Raw genomic sequence first — 19,181 nt, 5'->3', positions numbered from 1 at the left:
CCTCCTTACTAAAGCAAGGGCGATATGAAAACTCCCTCTTCCAATGAGGAGATGCTTAAGCCCTTATTCTCCTCCGAGGAACTGAGCACTTGGTCTGCTCGTGTGACAGGAGCAAGTGATGCTGGTTCAACTTCCAGCTTATACTGAAGATATATAAGGCATCCTCAGTGCCTACATCTGACAGTGCTGGCAACCACAAACTGCTGGCCCCAGTACCAGCATCGACACATTAATGGTACTGTCCAATCTAATGTTAGAGGAGGTACCTGTATTTCTGGCACCAATGGCACTGCACTCAGCATTGATATGAGTCTCTGACGTCATGGTACTGAGGTCACCTCAAAAATCAGTCTTATCTTTGGAGGCAGTCTACTCTTCTTCATCCCTGGGACACACCTCTCCACCTTACAGCAGAGAATCTTCTCGCCATTCACACAGATCAGGAGAAAGTCTCTACAATCAGGGCACTCCAGATCTCTGACTTATCCATCTCAGGAATGACAGTGGCCTAACTAGCCTGACCAAAACCAGACTTTTCCTGTTCTCCCTTGGCCCTGTTGGGCATAGTGGGGACTTCTGTCTAGAGCGTCTTGGAACTTAATTCCCTCCTGTCACTCAAGAAAATGCAGAAGGTCGTGCTCCCATTCTGCAGCAATTGCCAGAATCCTATCTGAAGACAGGGAGGAACAAGTATAGCTGACGGAAGAACTGTCATGTCTTGAGCTTCGGGAGCATCTTTCATAGTCCCGATGAGGCGTTTTCCTTGGCTCCCGTACCTGCTTTGGAGCCTTTCAGGAGATGTTCTCTCGTTTAGCTGAAACCTTTGAAATAGAAACCTCAACAATTTAAGAAAAAGCTTACAAGCTGTTTGACATATTGCATTTCTCCTCTTCTGCCAGACCAGCTAAAATTCTATGGCAGATGCCAGCCACATTGCCTCTAAATGCTAAAAGAGTGGAAAGGAAGACCAATCCCCCAAAAGAGGTTTGAGTAATTTTATACCTATCCAACATTGGGTTAATTAGTGGTCTCTGCACCCCATGAGACTGATAGCCAAACTGTCCATGAACATTCCTAAGGACCCAAATAAATTAACTCTCTTTAGAAAGATGGCTTATTTGTCAGCATCACTGCAGCTACAAGTAGGTAACTGTCAAACTTTGTGAAATACAACTATCTGCCCTAGGGCAGAGTTATCTCCCTTTCTGGCCAAACTTCCTCAGTACTCTACATTAAAGCCATTATTACTGAAGGATGACCAATGGCAAAGGCCTCTTTTACAGACAGCCATGGATGCATTGGATGTGGAAGCTAAATCCCTGGCTGTTATGGTGATTGTGCGCAGAGCATCATGGTTACAGGTTTATTCCCTCCCTAGGGAGGTGGAGAATACAGCTGAGGACTTGCTCTTCGACTGTACACACTTTCTCACCATATGTACCAATGATGCACTATGCACCCAAAAAGACACCAGATACTAGATACTTGGCTCACTAGGCATTTACACCTCTGCTCCATTCACAGGCCCTTTAAATATCAGGGGCAAGGGAGACTAGACAGAAGACACCCAGCTACCCACAATAATCCTCTGAGTAACCATCCAGGAAGAAGCCGAGGTAATCTTGTATGAGACTGTCATGTTCCTTAGTCGTTAACCAGACTACACTTGCTTCCAGACAGCAGGTTTGTCATGAGATTTGAGAGCCACGCTCAGATCAGACAAGGGCTATGCCCAGACCTTCTTTTTGAGATGCTGGTTGGCTTTCTTCTATCGGGCTTGGACTGGAATAACAGGTGTGTGTGCTGGAAGTTGTCTCACATGGATATTCCATCCAGTTCCAGTCCATGGCCCCTTACCCATTCCCCTTCACTATCCATCTTCAGAGACCCTTCTCATCAATTAAAAGAAGTGGGTACCCTTCTTTGCCTAGGAGCCACAGAGGAATTACCTCTAAAGTTCAGGAAAAGAGGCCCCTGCTCCTGATACTTTGTTATTCTAGACCTGAGAAGACTAAACAAATTTATACACAGTCTTAAATTCAGCCTTCGTCATCCCTTCTTTTCAGGCACAAGACTGGTTTGTGGCTCTTGACCTTTGTCACCCAGGGACTTCTTGGTGCCAACTGGCAGTGGGCACAGCAATCCGTTGGGTCTTCTCCCTATATAATAATTTGTTAAAGAGGGTTATATAAGGTCTCTATCAAAAGTTTGTGTCACACTGATTATCATAATCCTTATGAAATGTATGTACAGATAATATGTAAATAATACTCCATCCTTCTTTCCTGAAAATTATGCTGTTAAGGTCTGTGAGTTGGGACTGGTCACCAAAAGGGGATAATAAGCATCTCCCGCTTGAAAGAAACTTGACGTGGCTATATGTAAACTAAATATTGTATACTTCACAATGAATGCCTATTTACAGACTGAACAAAATGCTAATCAAGAGATTGTGAAGTCTCCAGGGGAGATTCACTACAGGAAAGACAAGCAGCAGAAGGTACCCTGTTTCCAAGTGAAGACAACAGATTGTTGGAATTATGTCTGGGCTACAGAGGTACAACCAGGTATACTTCACCTAAGGGCAAGCTATCAGCAAACTTGTTATATAAATAGAGGCTCAGAGCTGGTCTGGCTGTTTATTGCTGGAGGAAAGACTGGGGTGAGCTAAGGACAGGTGGTGACGAGGTGCTGCACAACCCTGACCATAATCCTGAGAAGTGTCACAACCACCAAAATGTATACTTCCATATTGTGATCCACTTGGCCCATAGGGAAAACATGCAATTCCTCGTAGGGCCCAATCACTATCAATACAAAGTGCTACAACTTGTTCTCTCCACAGTACCAATAGTCTTCATTAAATACCTAGTTGTGGTGGCAGTGCACTGGAGGAGACTTGGCATTCACATTGAGCCATATTTCAAGAGTTGCTAATCAAAGGCATGTCTCATACACCTCTTCTTCCAAACATCAAAGCTCTGTTTCCCTAGAGTGCAAACTGCCTCCTCTGCTTGCTTTAGAAACTGGAGCTGGTTGGAACATTTTTGACAAAATGAAATTTCACTGAAATATTCTGTTTTGTTTAAACATACTGCTTTTGACAAAATTTTCATTGGACAGGAAGCGTTTGTGTGTGTGTGTGTGAATGGGGAGAGTCTCAGTCTCTCTCTTTCTCACTCGCCTAGTGGCTATGGTACTTGTCCTGAATGTGGGGTTCAAGGTGGGATTCAGAGTGATCAGGGATGGAAAAACTCTCCTCTGAATCAGGCACATATGGAACTTGTACCTGGATCTCGCAGGTCTGAGGCAGTATGCATGTGTTCTCTTTGTCTTTTTTTTTCTGGTTTCAGTCCGAAAAAGGACATTTTGTAACAACTTTCTTTTCATGAAAATGTTCCACTGCAGAATGAAAACAAACTTTAAAAGTTGCTGTAAAATGGGCTTATCCTCCAGTCAGGTCTGTTAGAAACATCCCTGCGTCTGAAATCTGCAAGGCAGCTACTTAGAATAATGCCTGACTTTTGTTAAACGTTATGCTCTGGTCCTGGCCATGAGGTCAGATGCCAGTTTTGGTAGGGTAGTATTACAGTAATCAGTTAGTTAGTGAAAGTTGGGACTCCTCAGTCACATGTCCAGATGGAGCACTGCTCATTAGTCACCTTCAGTGAGAGCCATATTTGAAGAATGAACAGTTACTTACCTTCTAGTAACTTTGGTTCTTGGAGAGAGAGGGGGGTGTGTGTGTGTGTGTCTGTCTGTCTGTCCCCATTTCTGCTTTTTTGGAGTCCTCTTAACCTGAGATTTTAAATTAGCAAGGTGACTGAGCAATAGTTGCTACTGCTATGCCGTTTATGCTCTAGAAAGGCAGGGCACAAGGACATGTGCAGTGCAGGCATGGTCCAACAGCCACTACTATTCAGATTCCAATCTCTCGCAATTGGGAGACATGTATACCTAGAATGGGATCCACACAGTTGACAAGATCTTGAAGAACAATCATTGCTATAAGCCATATACTGTGCATGCTATAATTGTTTTTAAACCCTGATTCTTTTAATTATTCACGTTACTTACTATATTTTTTCTTTAAAAAACATCATGATGGGTTTTTTTTTCATCACTTTTTTCCTAGATGAAGAAAACAGTTTACATGTCGTAGTGAACTGTGGGGAAGCACTATTAAAGAATAATACTTACTGGCCACTTGTTAGTGATTTTATTAATATCCTTTCGCACCAAAGTGTGGCTAAGAAATTCCTGGAGGATCATAGTCTGTTAGTAACTTGGATGAATTTTGTATCATTCTTTCAAGGTAAGTGGCTGTTAGCTTTCTTATTCAGTGATTATAAATACCTTTTTTGGAATATACCTAATTTAAAATCTTTTCTCTCCTGTACTTAAGCAAGAATTTTTAAAGGTGGCACAATGTTTACAATAACATACACATTACACACCCTTATTTATAAATATTTAATCCATTAGCGTGTTCATTTTTAATCTGATGCAAATCTCTGGAAGTGGATAGTATATTCTAAATTACTCAAGCCAAAAGAATTCTGTTTCTGAAATGCCAACTGATGAAAAGCAAAGGCTGAATATGTAAAGGCATTAAGCACTTCTGAGGTACAGTTATAACAACTGACATCTTGACCAACACCAGACGTTGAACCAGGGACGTCCAAGATCTAGAAGTATTAGTTTCTACAGACTGAACTAAAGAGAGCAGGGTCTCAAGATGAGAACTGTAATAGATTTGCATCCCTTGTGGATTGGGGCACACCAGGGAATGTGTGATACGTGTTGATTGGTGAGTTACATACTACTTCTGTCAGGGAAACTTGTCTCAAGTGTTTGAGACCCACCATGATTAGAATTCTGGACAAGCCCCAACTTTTATCATGGCCGCTGAGGCTCTCCAGAGCTCAAGGCATGAGTCTCTCTACTGCTTGAGTTAAAACGTTAGGCTTTGTAGATAAAGCTCGAACAGACCCATGTAGCCCATGTTGATCAGGCACAGAGGGGTTGAGTAAAATGCACTGGGTTACACACTGCCAGAGTTCTCAAGAAGTTGTACTAATAGTGTAAGTTATTACTTTGATAGAAGTATGTTTCAGTGTCAAAGTTCTAAACTCAATACTAGAGAAAATGAACTTGACGTATTTAGGTATTCTTTGTATTAACGTGGGGGATTTTTTAATGAATTGTTTTTCCCTGAATATTTGCATAGTGGAAAGCATGCTTCCTGTATGGAAAGATTCAAAATTTTGTAGTCAATTTAAAGATTCTCATTGATTGATTTGGAATTCTAAAAGGAGTCAAATTCAGATCATATGTCTGCTCAGCATGGGTGCTTGAGTTGCTAGCCTAACATGGCCAGACTTTCTCTACTCAAATGACCTCTTTCTAGTCAACTTTCAAGGTTTCTGCTCAGTTCAAATCCTTAATCTTGTGGATACTTAGGTACAATTGATCATACCCTCTGAAACTCATTGCATGGATATCATCTCCCTGTATAGGTATGCATATGTGTAAGTGTGTATAATTTAAAAAAATACTAAGTTCCACTTAATGGTAGACAAAGATGCTATTGTATAACACTGCTTACATCTTTTAAGGTATGAATTTAAATAAGCGAGAATTAAATGAGCATGTGGAGTTTGAATCACAGACCTACTATGCTGCATTTGCTGCTGAACTGGAAGCCTGTGCCCAGCCAATGTGGGGACTGCTATCACATTGCAAAGTTAGGGTAAGACAAACATTTTTTTCATTTTTACTTTGTCCTTTTAACAATAAATAACTAATTTTAACTTCCTTTTTGGAGTCGTAGCAAATTTTACAAATAGTTGGATTTTAGGGTTATATATCAGTTCTCCATCCAGTGTTACTTTCTGGATGGTGTATGAAATTGAAGTTGAGTAAAAATGCATCAGGTAGTATTTTGTAGTCAAGCTTTCTTTGAACAGAACTCACAAATCCTTTAAAAGACATTTATACTAATGTTCTCTGCGTTAGATTTGGCAAGTCATTTGACTGGAGAAAAAAGTGATGACTTCAGATCTTCACTTGGAAGATCTTTGAAACTAACCAGAGGGGAATTTTGAATAAAAATATTCTTGGCTGAAGTGTTTTCTTTCTCCAAATTGCTCAGCTGGAGCTCCAAAGATTTTTCCATAGACTAAATCATGACTTTCATCAATACCTGCAGGCTGAAATGTTCCCATGGGTTTGTCTTGATGATTCAGGACAAGCTTTTCCGGAATCTTCCTTGTGTGAAGCCTCAGTGTGTGTTGAGATTTATTTTTCTATTTAGATGAATTAAGGCATTTCATTTGTACTTCAAATAAAGGGGCTTAGAAAAAGCAAACCAATCCCATTTGTTGGCTTATCAAGACATTAGATGAGGGCGGTAATTGTTGGAGTTCTGTAATATGTGTACCAATTGCTGCTATCTTCTAGTAGGTGATACAACTACCATCAAGTAGGCCACACTAACATATGTCCTTATAGTGTTGGTGTCCATGTTACATGTAGGGTTTTACCCAAGCCTGGACAACAGTCTTTGCCAGCCAACTGAATGATACTGTAAATAGCTTCTGACCTGCATAGTACAATGTATAGGAGTCCTGCTTATGAGTTTGAGAGAGTAATCTCTTTAAATCAAGGCAATGTATATGAGAATATCAAACCCCCAGTTTGATTTTAGTGTCTTCACAGGAGCTTTGAAAAGGATGATGATATTGGAGACTTTTTTCTGTGGAAGAGTAGAAAAGCCACCGTTTGCTTCTCTGAAAGAAGCATTGTTTTAGTGAAAACAAAGATAGCATGGGCAAGCAACAGACATCTCTGGCTATAGCTATTACAGCTGAGGATATAACTCTGTAACAGCATTCTCATAAATCCTTTGAAGTGCCTATTTAAATATGATTGATGTTACTTAGCCGTAGTCTACACTACGAGTTTAGGTCGAATTTAACAGCATTAGATCAATTTAACCCTGCACCCCTCCATGTGATGAAGCCATTTTTGTCGACTTAAAGGGCTCTTAAAATCGATTTCTGTACTCCTCCCTGACGAGGGGATTAGTGCTGAAATTGACCCTGCTGAGTCGAATTTGGGGTAGTGTGGACACAATTCGACAGTATTGGCCTTCGGGAGCTATCCCAGAATGCTTCATTGTGACTGCTCTGGACAGCACTCTCAACTCAGATGCACTGGCCAGGTAGACAGGAAAAGCCCTGCAAGCTTTTGAATTTCATTTCCTGTTTGGCCAGCATGGCGAGCTGATCAGCACAGGTGACCATGCAGAGCTCATCAGCAGAGGTGATTGTGGAGTCTCAGAATCGCAAAAGAGCTCCAGCATGGATTGAACAGGAGGTACAGGATCTGATCATTGTTTGGGAAGATGAATCCGTGCTATCTGAACTCTGTTCCAAAAGAGAAAATGCTAGAATATTTGAAAAAATCTCCAATGGCATGAAGGACAGAAGTTATAACAAGGACCTGCAGCAGTGCCACGTGAAACTTAAGGAGCTCAGGCAAGCCTACCAAAGAACCAGAGGGGCAAACGGCCACTCCGGGTCAGAGTCCCAGTTGTGCCGCTTCTATGATGAGCTGCATGCCATTCTAGGGGGTGCCCCTACAACTACCCCATCTCTGTGCTTCCCTCCTCCTCCACCCCTCCCGGGCATGAATTTGAAACAACAATGACTTTATTGCCTGTGCAAGTGGAGATCAAAGGGGGAGGGGAGGGCGGTTGGCTTAGAGGGAAGTAGAGTGAACCAAGGGGGCAGGTTTTCATCAAGCAGAAACAAACAGAACTTTCACACCGTAGCCTGGCCAGTCATGAAACTGGTTTTCAAAGCTTCTCTGATGCACAGCATGCCTTGCTGTGCTCTTCTAACCGCCCTGGTGTCTGGCTGTGTGTAATCAGCGGCCAGGCGATTTGCCTCAGCCTCCCACCCCGTCATAAACATCTCCCCCTTACTCTCACAGATATTGTGGAGCACCCAGCAAGCAGTAATAATGATCGGAATATTGGTTTCGCTGAGATCTAACCGAGTCAGTAAACTGTGCCAGCGAGCTTTTAAACGTCCAAAGGCACATTGTACCACCATTATACACTTGCTCAGCCTATAATTGAACTGCTCCTTACTACTGTTCAGGCTTCATGAGCCATGGGAGCAAGGGGTAGGCTGGGGTAGGTACGACCGCGCAGTGCTGCCGACTGGCATGGTATTCCAGGCCTCCAGCTGGCATGATATTCCAAGCAGGACTGAATCTCCATTAGACGAAACTTAAAGAAGAGAATGACCTGCAGTCATTCACATTTTTGTCCAGGCACCCCCGACTGACCTCACCGAGGCTGGCCAAGAACACCCATGTCTGCCCAGGTGCCTCCGACCAACCTAACCGAGGTTGGCCAGGAGCACCCACGGGATGATGACTACGGTTAGCAGTCGTATTGCACTGTCTGCCGTCCGCAAGGGAAGGGGATGCTGCTGTGTAGCACTGCAGTACCGCGTCTGCTAGCAGCACCCAGGAGACATATGGTGACAGTGAGCTGAGCAGGCTCCATGCTTGCCGTGGTATGTCATCTGCATGGGTAACCCAGGAAAAAAGGCAAGAAACCATTTTTTGCCATTGCTTTCATGGAGGGAGGAGGGCCTGACGTCGTGTACCCAGAACAACCTGCGACAATGTTTTTGCCCCATCAGGCATTGGGAGCTCACCCCAGAATTCCAATTGGCGGCGGAGACTGTGGGACAGCTACCACAGTGCAATGCTCCGAAAGTCGACACTAGCCTTGGTACTGTGGACGCGTGCCGCCGACTTAATGCGCTTAGTGGGGACACACACAATTGACTGTATCAAATCAATTTCTAAAAAAATCAACATCTATTAAATTGACCTAATTTCGTTGTGTAGACATACCCTTAGTTACAGTCTCCAGAACTGAGGCTAGACTGTAACTACACTGACTGTAATAGGAATGAGGTTAAAATGTAATGGGGTATAGATTGATACATGTGTCTGAACAACTCTGGTGATTATACTGTAATGATGGGAAACGAGAAAATTAAGTCTGCTGTGATGTGATTGTGATATTGGTTGTTTCTTGTTTGTGCCTGAAAATAGACATTTTGGGATAGTAATAAAACTACATATTTGTGCATAATTATCAAATCCGAGATCTGGATTATTAACTATATGCGATTAAATCTCTTGCATGAGGATGAGAAAAATTGTTAATTTGTGTGTCAAACAACGGTAGACTAGCAGAAAATGGAATTCTTCAATTGAGAGGAATACCTGAGACATGAAAAACTTTACATTTCTACCTCATCATCATTTATTATGAATAATAAATATCAATCTTCTAATTTAAACTATTTTCCAATATAAGTAGGAGGAGTTATGTTGGTAAAGACAGTAAGACAGTAAAGTCTGGATTGAAATGTGCACTGAAAAGACTTCTTTGAGTAAACTAAATATTCCCAAAGTTTAAATTAGCAATTGCAAAGGCATTTTCATATTGTAAATCATATTAAGATATTTTTATTAAATCTTTCTTTTGAGGCTAAATTGCCCTTAGAATACTGTGCTACTGTTAACTAGTTGGCACTTCAAAAACTAGTAGTCTTTTTCCCTCCCTACATGCTTCTGACCCCACTGCTTGAGGTATATAGCCTATCTTGCCTTAATTTAGAGAGATGCAACTGAATTTAAATTGTTTTTCAATGTGAGAACATTATGTATATTGATATTAGTTTATAGTTAATCTGAAACAAAATTACTTTAATTGTCATTACACTCATGTTTGTTAATCTAGTGGTGAGCACTGGATTTTACTGCATTGAGTTTACTAAACTCTAAAGACATTGCAGTAGAAGTGTTTGAATAGGATATTGGATGCCTAATTTTTTAGAATCTGTGCATGAAAGGTTCCTTTGTATGCACAGATTCCTCTTTCTGTGCTAAAACAAACAAATTAAATTAAACAACATTAAGTCACCAAGACCAAATAGTCTTATTTGTAAGAATGTCAAAGGAACTCAGTCAAACATTTATATCAGCTATTATTATACCCAAGGACTGGAGAGTAGCAGATGTTTACCTGTCTCTTAAAAAATGGTGTTGGGGATGGTCCTAGGAATTATAGACCTGGAAAACTTAATTCAGGACTAGGTAAATTGTTTGAAACAATAAAAAGAAAGTTTTTTTAATAAAACTTGGTTGAATGTGATAGAGGGCACCACCAGCATGGCAGCTCAGAACAGATCTGGACAACAGAATAGCAAAAACATTCTAGATTCTTGTATACTAGCACTCCTACCATTGATGAATTTGGGAAAAGCCTCAGTGTAGAGCAGGACAGTGTCAACCACCAGTAAATTGTTAAAACTTTAATTTTCAGTATTGGAAAAGAGAACTTTTTTTAAATAAAAAGAGAAACACTGTGAAAATTCCATATTTGTGCACTGTTTTAAAACTGTGAACGCAAAAGAACAGAAAAAAATCCTTAAACTATCATACTAGTTAACAAACTATTTTCCCCATTGTTTTAATGAAACTGTTACTCAAAACTATTTTTGAATAGTGTGGTACAATGTACAGTGGTGCAACATCAAATAATTTTTCTTATTGCAGGAGACACAAGAGTACACAAGAAATGTTGTTAGATACTGCCTTGAAGCACTTCAGGACTGGTTTGATGCTATCAACTTTGTAGATGAGGTTTGCATCCTTTATATGATTAAACAAAATGTTGTTGGAAATGTCTTGTTAAACTTAAATACTTTAAAAGTTAATTTTTTTCTCCTTTACATAATAAAAATATTATCCTTTTAAGTACTGTAACAGATGGATTACCACGTTAAAAACAATGCAACTCTTGTTAAAACCTTTGTAATTCATGGGTATAATGTGATATATCGGTGAATTATGAATGCTGGAGTCCCCAATTTAATTAATGTGAACTTGTATTCAGATAATGAGGTCAGACTAATATTCTAGGGGCTAGGCAGGAGAGATCAACTGGAACGGTTTGAGAAAAGGGAGATGAAGCATTGGCAGGGGGAGAGAGATAGTAACGTTAGCAATATCTAGTGGAAAGAGCCATCACCAGTGGATGTGCCAGGTGAAATGATAGTCTGTGTGATTCTTATACTTTTTTGTATTTTGATGGTAAAATGCATTGTGTTTTCATTGCAGCCAGCTCCTAACCAGGTTACTTTCCATTTGCCGCTACATCGTTACTATGCTATGTTTTTGAGTAAGGTAAGCGTGCATTTGGTACCATATTCTATAAGAAAATAAGGTGTTGTATGTTTCTAGCAGTGGGCCCCAACCTTTTAGCTAGATGACTAGCTGCCGAGAACGCCGGACAAGCAGCCTCCTAAATGCTGCCATGAAGTGGCAACGTCAAGAGACGTCGCCGCCAAAATGCCGCCATGAAGAAGCATCATCAAAAGGCGTTGCCACTGAAAATTCAGCGGGATTTCGGTGGTAGCACTTCTTGACGTTGCCACTTCTCAGCGGCATTTCGGCAGCTGCTTGTCTGGCAGCCAGTAGGCAGGCGTACATTGATGCCCCGGCGGGCGCCATGGCAGGGACCCCTGGTTTATAGTATGAAAAAATCATTTCCTTACTTTCCCATTAAAATTTTTAATCCATTTTGTTTGTAGGCTGTCAAATGCCAAGAGCTAGATCTGGATTCTATTTTACCAGATCAGGAGATGTTGATGAAACTAATGATTCACCCACTTCAGATTCAGGTATGGTGCCAGGCTGCTTTTTTGGTTTGAATGTACAGAATATGAAAGAGGATGGCTATCTTTTTCCATCTTCCAGTCCAAATAGTTTAGACATTTTTTAAAATACTTAAACAGCAGGGGAAAAAATGTTAATTGTGGAATACAAAAATTAACGTAGGTGACAACTTCTTGAAATATATGAAATGTTTATCACTGGTAAGCACAGTTTTACAGTGATTTTGTCAGAATAAACTTAGAAAAGTATTTCTTAGAATCACAGAGAACAACTTTTTCAAATAGTGTTAACATAGTACAATGACCCTAGGCAGGGGTGGCTCTAGCTTTTTTGCCACTCCAAGCACGGCAAGCAGGCTGCCTTTGGCAGCTTGCCAGCAGGAGGTCCCCAGTCCTGCGGATTCAGGGGGATCACAGCTGATGGTGTGGCTACAGACAACTGAATAGCTGATTTTTCCTTAACTGTTTGCAAAATATTTATTTCAGCTAATTTTTTTTCTTTTAAAAATAGGCAAGCCTTTCTGAAATCCATAGTAACATGTGGGTAAGGAATGGTCTACAAATTAAAGGACAAGCAATGACTTATGTGCAGTCTCATTTTTGTAACTCCATGATTGATCCTGACATTTACCTATTACAGGTAAGGTATAGTTTCTGTGAACCCAAGTACTGTGTTTATAAGAACGCTAATGACTGATGAGTAAGGAGATGTACCATGTACATGTTTGTTTTTACAGGTCTGTGCTTCTAGACTTGATCCAGATTATTTTATTTCATCAGTTTTTGAAAGGTAAGGTCAAAGCATAAGGATAAAATGAATATCACTATATAGCATTCTGCCACTTACTATTTAAAATATACTGTGGGGGAAAAGGCGTTTGACCTGCTGAATCCCTCTTGCACCACAGCACTTCCTTTTTTTTCCTTCCCAGATGGAAGAATACACTTCCATTAATACAATTTCTCTGATAGGTTCCACTGTGGCAGTTTCATTCATCCTCCCTTTCACTTAGGGCTGGTTTTGGATTTACACTCCAATGTATGCAATATGTTTATGAAACCCCAGAGTTGAATCTCCTGAGCTTTCCAATTTTAGAAGTGTTGCACACTCTGGTGTGTAAGTATTTGGAACTTCCACACTGAAGGCGAGAATGAATAGCAGTGAGGATCACAAGACGTCTGCTTGCTTCTATGGGAGAAGGCCTGGTCTACACCTAAAACTTAGATCAACTTAGCTTTGTCACTCAGGGCTGTGAAAGATGTCACACCCTGTACAAAATAGTTAAGTCAACCTAACCCCTCTCTAGACGCAGCTAGGTTGATGGAAGAATTATTTTGTCAACCTAGCTACTGTCTCTCAGAGAAGTGGATTTCCTGCATTGACAGAAAAACTCGTTCCGCCAACATAGGCAATGTTTACACTACAGGATCACAGCTGCCACATGATAGCTATGCTGCTGTAGCATAGACATGTCTGAAGAAAAGCAGGACATAAATCTCTATACCAATTAACCAACTTTCAAGTATTCAGTTGATATAAATGTCACGTATTTGAATATGAAGTACGAATAGGATCAGTACAGTACAATGAAGATAAGGATATACTTTCTGAAAATAAAAAGCCTTTCACTTCAAGGTTTGCTTCTAATTAGATTATATACAACTTATTTTGTACTCCTTTTGGGCCTGGGCCTGAGTGGTGCTTCAGTAGGAATCCCGGGTACTTCATACCTCTCAGCATCAGGCTCTTGATATGAAAGAACGAGGTCTCTAACCTTACTCTGTGTCCTGTAGATTCAAGGTGGTAGATCTGTTAACAATGGCATCACAGCATCAGAATACAGTTCTTGATTCAGAACATGAGAGATCTATGTTGGAAGGAGCCTTAACATTTCTTGTCATTCTGTTAAGTCTTCGCTTACATTTAGGTAAGAATCACAACTGTCTAGTCACAAATATTACTGTAACATGGAATTTTTTGTGTATTTGGTTTTAAAATTTTTGGCATTTAATAGCTGTCCTGTAGCAGAATAAGTAAAATTATTAAATAAAATCAAATGGTCATTCTTTGTTTATAATTTGGTTTCAGTTTCATCAGTTGCTTCATTTTAACCATCCTAAAAACTAGAAACAGCCAAAATACAGGGTCAGGGTGTCTTTTCCTTTATTGCAATCAAGTCCATTCCTGTCCTTGAGGGAAATAAATGGCTGAATTTTTTTTATACATATGATCATGAGATGTATATTGAAGCGTAAATGTCAATACTAGTGTTTGAATCAGCAAATCCTAAAGCTCCTACTTGTAATAATCTCTTATGATTGAGCTTCTTATTTCCCTGTCTGAACTTTTGACATTCCTTATTAACTGAAATTTTATTGTATTTTATTATTTTTATATACATGACTTGGTTTCTGCTGTTTGTATCAAGTAAATTGAATAGGACATTATCCAGTCAGTGCTTGAATTAAAGGACTCATTTCCCACTTGGGCACCTCAAAAATTATGTGCGAAGAAGCAAATGTGCAATATTTTCAGCTTTGTGAACATTCTACATTATTTCTATTACAAATTAACGGAAAAGGAAAGTATCTTACCAGTAACCTGGGTTAAAATCCTGGTCTTGTACCAAGCCTTCTCCCCTGGCCATGTAAAACTTGGCAGCTGGTAAAACTTTAGATCAGAGATCGGCAACCTCTCTGAAGTGGTGTGCCGAGTCTTCATTTATTCACTCTGATTTAAGGTTTTGCGTGCCAGTAATACATTTTAATGTTTTTAGAAGGTGTCTTTCTATAAGTCTATAATATATAACTAAACTATGGTTGTATGTAAATTAAATAAGATTTTTAAAATGTTTAAGAAGCTTCATTTAAAATTAAATTAAAATGCAGAGCCCCCTGGACTGGTGGCCGGGACCCAGGCAGCGTGAGTGCCGCTGAAAATCAGCTCGTGTGCCTCCTTTGACACGCCTGCCATAGGTTGCCTACCACTGTTGCCGCAGTGGTGCTGCTGTTCTTGCTTTGGATCCACTAGTCTTACCCCATTCCGTAAATTGCTTCTGCAGCTTTGCACAAATTGCCCTTTCAGAGCACATGCTCTGGCATGCAGTCTATCTGCATGCGCTTCCTACATCTTGGCCCAAACATGAGCCGTGCAACTACTGCAGTTATCCTGTCCGTTGGGCCTTCCATACCTGCAGAGTGAGTGAGGCGGATTTACCCCTGGTAAAGTCCTGTAGATATATCTTAGTGTTATTGACACTGATCTTCATTCAGAATTATGCTGAACTGAGAGCTAGCTGAACTGAGCTTTCTAATCACCCTTTCCAGCATTTCTAATGTTACTGATGTAGGAACATGTGCTAGTTGGTAGAATAAGTCTGCAGTATGCTAATTTGATATTGCTTCAGTGTCATAAGTTCCAAACATTCAGCTAAGGACATAGAATCTGTGAAACCTTCCAGGTGATTTTGTTTTGGTATATTCCCCTCACCCCCCAAAAAAAATACATCGTATTTAACACAGAATAAAATTACTTTGATGTTGCCATAGAAAAATGAGTTAAATTCCAGTACTGCAAATACTTATGCATATGATTATTACTCATGTGCCTGAAGTTAAGAGTGTGCATAAATGTTTGCAGTATTGGGCCTAAGAAACTACTTAAAATTCTAGCTAAAACTTGCATTCTATTGTATTTTATTAAGCTTCACAACACAGTCTTTGGAAAACATGCTTTAGTGTTGTCTCCTGTGCAATAGTTTGTTTTCAAAACAGCATATATATTGAGAAATATCAGTGAGCTGTTACTTTACACAACTTCCAAATGCACAGAGCACCTTTATAAGAAAATAGGAATAGTTTAGTAAATTCTTGTGGACATCTTCGGAAATCAACCAGAAATCTGAATTGTAATTGCAACAATGTAACTGTGTTAACTTGGATATCAAACCGTTGAGTCTCACATTTGTAATTAGTGTTTAACTTACTGAGATCTGAATACATGTGTGTGCCTCTGTATCCTCTTTTTCTTTACTCTTACAACTTGTACAGGGTATTTAATTTTATTTTTATTGTCCTAGGAATGACAGATGACGAGATCCTCAGAGCAGAGATGGTAGCCCAGCTCTGTATGAACGACAGGACTCATAGTTCACTACTGGATCTCATATCCTTGGAATCTTGTTAACTTATTTATTTTGATTTCTCTGTGTAACTAGTACTGTAAAAGAAAATTGTGTTATACAGAATTATCAAGCTTGTGCACGATGCCATCAATATTGCTCACTTGTAACAACCTCAAACTTTAGGAGTTGTGGGCAGATGTCGTTAGATTATGATGTACTGTTGATCACAATGAAATTTTCTTCAGTACTTTAGTCTTCCTTAATTGTTCATATGAAAATTATACACGTGAGGCTTTGCAATACATTTTAGAAGTTTTTACAGTGTACTAGGTGTTTTGCAGCCAAGTAAAATGTGATCCTTTCCTTAAAGAACTTGCAGTTCAGTTGTAAACGTAGTGCAGTAAGTGACAGCAATAATTTAAGGGCAGAAATGGTGAAAAGTAGGTTGAGGTTTACAATAGTAAGGTAATAATATGAGTGCTTAGGTATGATATGTGCACATCATGCTAGTTTCACAATCTGTTTTTTCCATTTTATTTTATTTTTTCTTTCCCTAGTTTGTTTCCACCTATATCTTCCCATCCATCCCCCATTGCTGTACACACAATATTGTTTTTAATATTTTTAGGTAAACCCACTAGTTTTCCCCCTTCCTGAATTTTCCCTCTATCATCAAGCACTCCGCCTCCCCATCTTTCCCTGCACATAAATCATAAAACATAAATCAGCAATTTTTATGTCCCTCCTCAGCATGAAGGGGTATTTCTATTAATACTTAAAACCAGACTAATTCATGAATATCCTCGTTTTTGTATTTGCACTTCACCAACCTTTCTTTGAGAGTCAATGCCAAGTTTCTCTTACCCACCCCCCTTTTTCCTCCATTCCTCAAGAGCTTCTTGGTTTGTGGGTCATCCGAGCTGCCTGTTTACTCAACACTAATGGCTTATTTAAATTTTTATAAATCCTATTGCTTGCCAAAAGTTAAAATAGCTAAAGCAGGGCTGACTTTCTGATTTTTGGGACTGCCAGAAGGGGAGATCAGGAAATGAGTGGTTCCCTTGCAGGTTACAACTTCCAGAAAATCAGATATAGCCAGCCCATTCAGGGTCTGTAGATCCCAGTCATCTGCTTACTTTGTTTGTGCTTAACCCTAACTCAAAATAATGTATGTTACTAGTAGTACTAGAAATCAAGTGATCATTATTTATCACATGGATACAAGCATGTATGTTTTTTTAATAACAAAAAGTGCACGTGAGTGCATATGTATGTATAATCGCCAGTCAGTGAGCTTGCTTGACATTTTCACTCTCAAGACTTACTTTCTGAGGATGAGAGTGTTTGTATACAGAAAGATTGCTAATTGAGAGAAGAGATTTTTGGAAAGTTTAAACAATCCTACGCACCACACCTTATTGGTATCTGCACAAGTTTAACAGCATGTTCAAGAATATTTGTAGTGATGTGCATTAGTATATAATCCCTGAATAAGCCCATCGCAGCTTGAGCAGTAATTCAAGTAGTAGGATGACCAGACAGCAGGTGTGAAAAATCAAGACAGAGGGTGAGGGGTAATAGTCTATGTAAGAAAAAGACCCAAAAATCGGGACTTTCCTTATAAAATCGGGACATCTGGTCACCCTAGCAAGTAGTGTACAGAATTAAAGTTATACCCAAAAAGTGTTGATATGGTACAATATAAATTTGATTACAATGGAACTGCTGTAGTACACAGACCTCTTGTGGTGAAATTAAAGCATTGCAAAAGTTTCGCATCTTAAATGAAGCTCTTAAAACATTAGGCAAAAGTAAATAGTGATATGCTACGTTTCTGCTGTTAAATAGTCCTTGATAACAATAGTTTTTCTTAACATGAAGATCACATTCCAGAAAACCCCAATCCCAAAAGTGGCATTGTTCCAGGAAGTTTAAGCTTTGAATCAATGTTGTCAGCAGTTGCTGATTTTAAAGCTCCCGTTTTTGAACCTGGAGGTTCTATGCAACAAGGAATGTATACACCCAAAGGTATAATAATTAACATTTTTTAATAATCAAGTTACATACTGGGAAGATGCTTTACATGATAAAAATAAGTTATTTATCCCTTCTGTTTGTTTTGACTTTTTCATCATTTTCTTGCATAGTAAGCATTAATGGACATAAAATGAGTTTGGATGTAAAATGAATTGTTGCTTGTTGTCCAAACATAAGACCTAATGAGTCAAGCATTAGCCATGTGTAAGGCTATGATTTTGTCATGGGTATTTTTATCAAAAGTCATGCACAGGATGTTGGCAATAAACAATAAAGCATGGATTTATTGAGGAGCCCGCACCCCGCTGGCTGGGGTGAAGCCGGAACCTGAACCTCGCTGGCCAGGGCTGAATTACTGGAATTTTCAAGAAGTCAAAGAGGGCCTGTAAAATCACAGAATCCGTGACAGATTCATGGTCTTAGCCATGTGTCATCACAAGCCAATGCTAAAATCAAAAACAGAAGAATCTTGCTCACTTGCAGTTAGTGATCAGAATACTTTGATTCATACACCAAAAGATGTTGGTGTCTCGTCGGTGAAGATTTCATAGCCATGTACTCTAGGTGAGTTTTGGTACTTTGACAAGCTATTATATAATATATTGTCTGGAGTACTGTAAAATATGTTAAAAGATTGTTCATTTATTTTGACAACTGTAATACACATGATATATTATCCTTCCATGTTTGGTTATTGAAATTTCTGAATGTGCAAGTAAACAATCTGCAGTGACTGCAATAGTTACTAGAATAACTTACAGAGGTTCTACTGTAATTCTAACTGAAAATGACTAACAGATGCAAGTGAGACCTGCAACACTGGACTCAGATTTAGGAAGCTGGGGTTCTAGTCCCAGTTCTGCCACAGGCCTGCTGGCTGACCTTCGGTAAATCTAGTTTTTGTGCCTCAGTTTCCCCATCTGTAAAATGGAGAAATGACACCTTAGATACCAAGAGCATTTATTTTTCATCTACCAGATGTTGAATAGGAAATCCATAATTTTTCGTAGGAAAACGCTGGAGAATTAATACCTGGAGGTATCCTTTTTAAAAATATTTTTCATAATAAAGGAGACTTTTCTGAATCAGCCTTTTTGTTCTGGTCTTCTGAGAGTTTGGGCTTATTGGAATCTGTGGGTTAATTATGGTGACCGTTTCTACACCGTGCCATCACAAAAGAGGTCATATTAAGAACATAAACCGATGCCCCCAGATCCCTCCAGACAGGACACCAGTGGAAGAGGAA

The 19,181-nt window shown here is 39.6% G+C and overlaps 1 protein-coding gene across 1 annotated transcript in view; it reads left to right on the top strand.

Annotated features, from left to right (window-relative positions):
* Positions 1-19,181, top strand: part of UBR3 (ubiquitin protein ligase E3 component n-recognin 3) — a 217,965-nt gene that overhangs the window by 56,950 nt on the left and 141,834 nt on the right. Inside the window, exons 9-18 of the mRNA XM_050916261.1 lie at positions 4,136-4,315; positions 5,619-5,752; positions 10,654-10,740; positions 11,218-11,283; positions 11,691-11,780; positions 12,286-12,414; positions 12,512-12,564; positions 13,569-13,702; positions 15,854-15,941; positions 17,787-17,926. Of these exons, the coding sequence (XP_050772218.1) occupies positions 4,136-4,315; positions 5,619-5,752; positions 10,654-10,740; positions 11,218-11,283; positions 11,691-11,780; positions 12,286-12,414; positions 12,512-12,564; positions 13,569-13,702; positions 15,854-15,941; positions 17,787-17,926 (1,101 nt within the window). The remainder of the gene's footprint in view (positions 1-4,135; positions 4,316-5,618; positions 5,753-10,653; positions 10,741-11,217; positions 11,284-11,690; positions 11,781-12,285; positions 12,415-12,511; positions 12,565-13,568; positions 13,703-15,853; positions 15,942-17,786; positions 17,927-19,181) is intronic.

Source organism: Gopherus flavomarginatus, chromosome 10 (assembly GCF_025201925.1).
Source record: "Gopherus flavomarginatus isolate rGopFla2 chromosome 10, rGopFla2.mat.asm, whole genome shotgun sequence".
Classification (NCBI taxonomy): Eukaryota; Metazoa; Chordata; order Testudines; family Testudinidae; genus Gopherus; species Gopherus flavomarginatus.
This window is presented reverse-complemented; position numbering and strand designations above follow the sequence as displayed.